General features: G+C 32.6%; 1 protein-coding gene across 1 annotated transcript; it reads right to left on the reverse strand.

The window, feature by feature from the left end:
- Positions 1-25: 25 nt before the first annotated feature.
- Positions 26-2,148, reverse strand: LOC108733459 (myrosinase 1-like). The gene is made up of 5 exons (XM_025979323.1): positions 1,704-2,148; positions 1,543-1,631; positions 1,155-1,457; positions 234-371; positions 26-136 (listed from the first exon to the last, which is right to left on the reverse strand). The coding sequence occupies exons 1-5, from the start codon at positions 2,011-2,013 to the stop codon at positions 26-28; spliced, it is 951 nt and encodes a 316-aa protein (XP_025835108.1). The 5' UTR covers positions 2,014-2,148.
- Positions 2,149-2,154: the final 6 nt, after the last annotated feature.

Consider the following 2,154-nt stretch of genomic DNA (forward strand, 5'->3'; position numbering starts at 1 on the left):
TTTACTGAATTATTGTTTATATTCCTTACGTATATCCTAAATTCCATTCATAATTATCCATTAAACTCCAGGTCGTGTAGGCAAAAACAGTGACATTATCAATATAAATAGCTTCCAAGAGAGCTTCAAGATATTGCTATAAAATTAGTTTACAGTGAGTAGGTATGCCATGAATCTGGTATCTATAATTATTTCAACCTTTTTGATGCCTGTGGTGAGGATAAAATACTTACGCCATAATATGAAATTCTCCTTTTGTCGTCAATCACGTCATCCAAATCATTTATCCCACTTTCTGTCACAAAGATGTCAGGATCATCATACGTATCTTTCAACCATACCAACAATTTTCTAAAACCCCACGGTACAATCTAAAGCAGTAAATGGTTTTATTTTCACATTTTTTTTCATCATTTTAAATTATTCACATTCACATGTTCACATTTCTGAAATTTATTGTACATCCCATTCGGAAAAAAAATTTGTTTTAAAAGATTTTTTGGAACTTTCTGTTATCAATTATTTTTACATTTTCATTTTTTCATAACTATAGTATTTGATCAAAAATGAAATAAAAACAACTTTATAACAGCGGATGCTAAACCACCACAAAAAACGTTTAATTTCTGTTGGGAATAACTATTTTTCTAGACAAAATAGAAGAAGATATTTTGATATTTAAAGTACCGAAAAAGTTGGTTTAACGGTTTTTTACTATTTTTGAATTAGCTACAAATAATCCCCTTTATCATCAAAACGAAATAGGTACAAGGATTTTTGCCTTTTCAATGCGCATTGCAGGGGCCTTCTTTAAGAATATACAACTACTTGGGATATAATGCTGAAAGATGAAAAATGGATCGAATAATACAAAAAAACACAACAATCACATGTAGATACATGTATTCGGCCTGGGCCAGAATATAGTGTAATTCATTCTTATTTTTTGATACCTCTATTTCAGCAAATGAAAAATTTCACGGTGCCAAAAGAAATGACAAACGATTGTAAATAATTGAAGCGGTTATCGCAAAAAATTCGTTTACACATCTTAAGTGCCTAGATATTTTGCTTAGTCATATCCAAACTAAGGGAAAGAAATGGACAGTAAAAGAAATGTTAATGCTATGCAAGTATTGTGTATGATATCTAACCTCAAGTAAACCGTTGGAATCATTCGCTATCGAACCGCTAGCAGACGATAGGCTGACCTGATAATCATTGTAGTAAGATGTTTTCAGACTAATGTTTGGAGCTTCGCTAGCCATATACGTACTATAGTGATTTAAACCCATAAAATCATAAGTTCCTTTTATGTAGTTTATTTCATCCGGAGTAAACTGTGGAAGCCTCGATTGTTTATAACCTTCTAAAGAACTATGATAAGCAATATATTCTTTTACAACATCAGGATAATCCCCTTTAGATGAAAAAACTGGTTGAATGTACATACCATACTGAAAATATAGCATTGTTTAAACACTTCTACATACTTCGTATTATGTTTGTCTTATGTTATGTTGGTTAATGTTTGTTCATTACCCAAAATTGCCGTATTCTTTCTGCAGCTACCTCATCATCCGTAGTATTTGGTTCAAACCAGTCAGCACTTATTGAGATACCAATTTTACCTAAATTACAGAAACCAAATGAAATAAATTGGTGCAGTCTTCTTTTGACGTGCATTTAATTATTTGACAAACCTTTAAATTTTGGTCTGTATGTCGTATTGTATAAATGATAAACCGCTGCATGAGCTTTCAGTAGATTATGTCCACAGAGATAGTCCGCAATCCCTGAGATTCCTAGTGCAGGAGCCAACATTAAACCTCCATACGCAAACACACAAGTTTGAAAAGGTTCATTAAAAGTTAACCAATATTGAACTCGATCGCCAAAATGTTCAAAAGCCGTTCTTGCGTATTCAGTATAGAAGGTGACAAACCTAGGATTGAGCATTCCTCCTACCGCCATAAGGCCTTGTGGAAGATCCCAATGAAACAGAGTAACCATAGCCGTAATATTATTAGCTACAAGTAAATTTAGGATCTTGTTGTAGTGATTGATGCCTTCGTAATTAATATCGTCTGGAAATCCACTTGGGAAGATTCTTGTCCACGATAAAGAAAATCTATAAAAATCTACTCCTAAATA

Source organism: Agrilus planipennis, unplaced genomic scaffold (assembly GCF_000699045.2).
Source record: "Agrilus planipennis isolate EAB-ADULT unplaced genomic scaffold, Apla_2.0 scaffold870, whole genome shotgun sequence".
NCBI classification, from domain to species: domain Eukaryota; kingdom Metazoa; phylum Arthropoda; class Insecta; order Coleoptera; family Buprestidae; genus Agrilus; species Agrilus planipennis.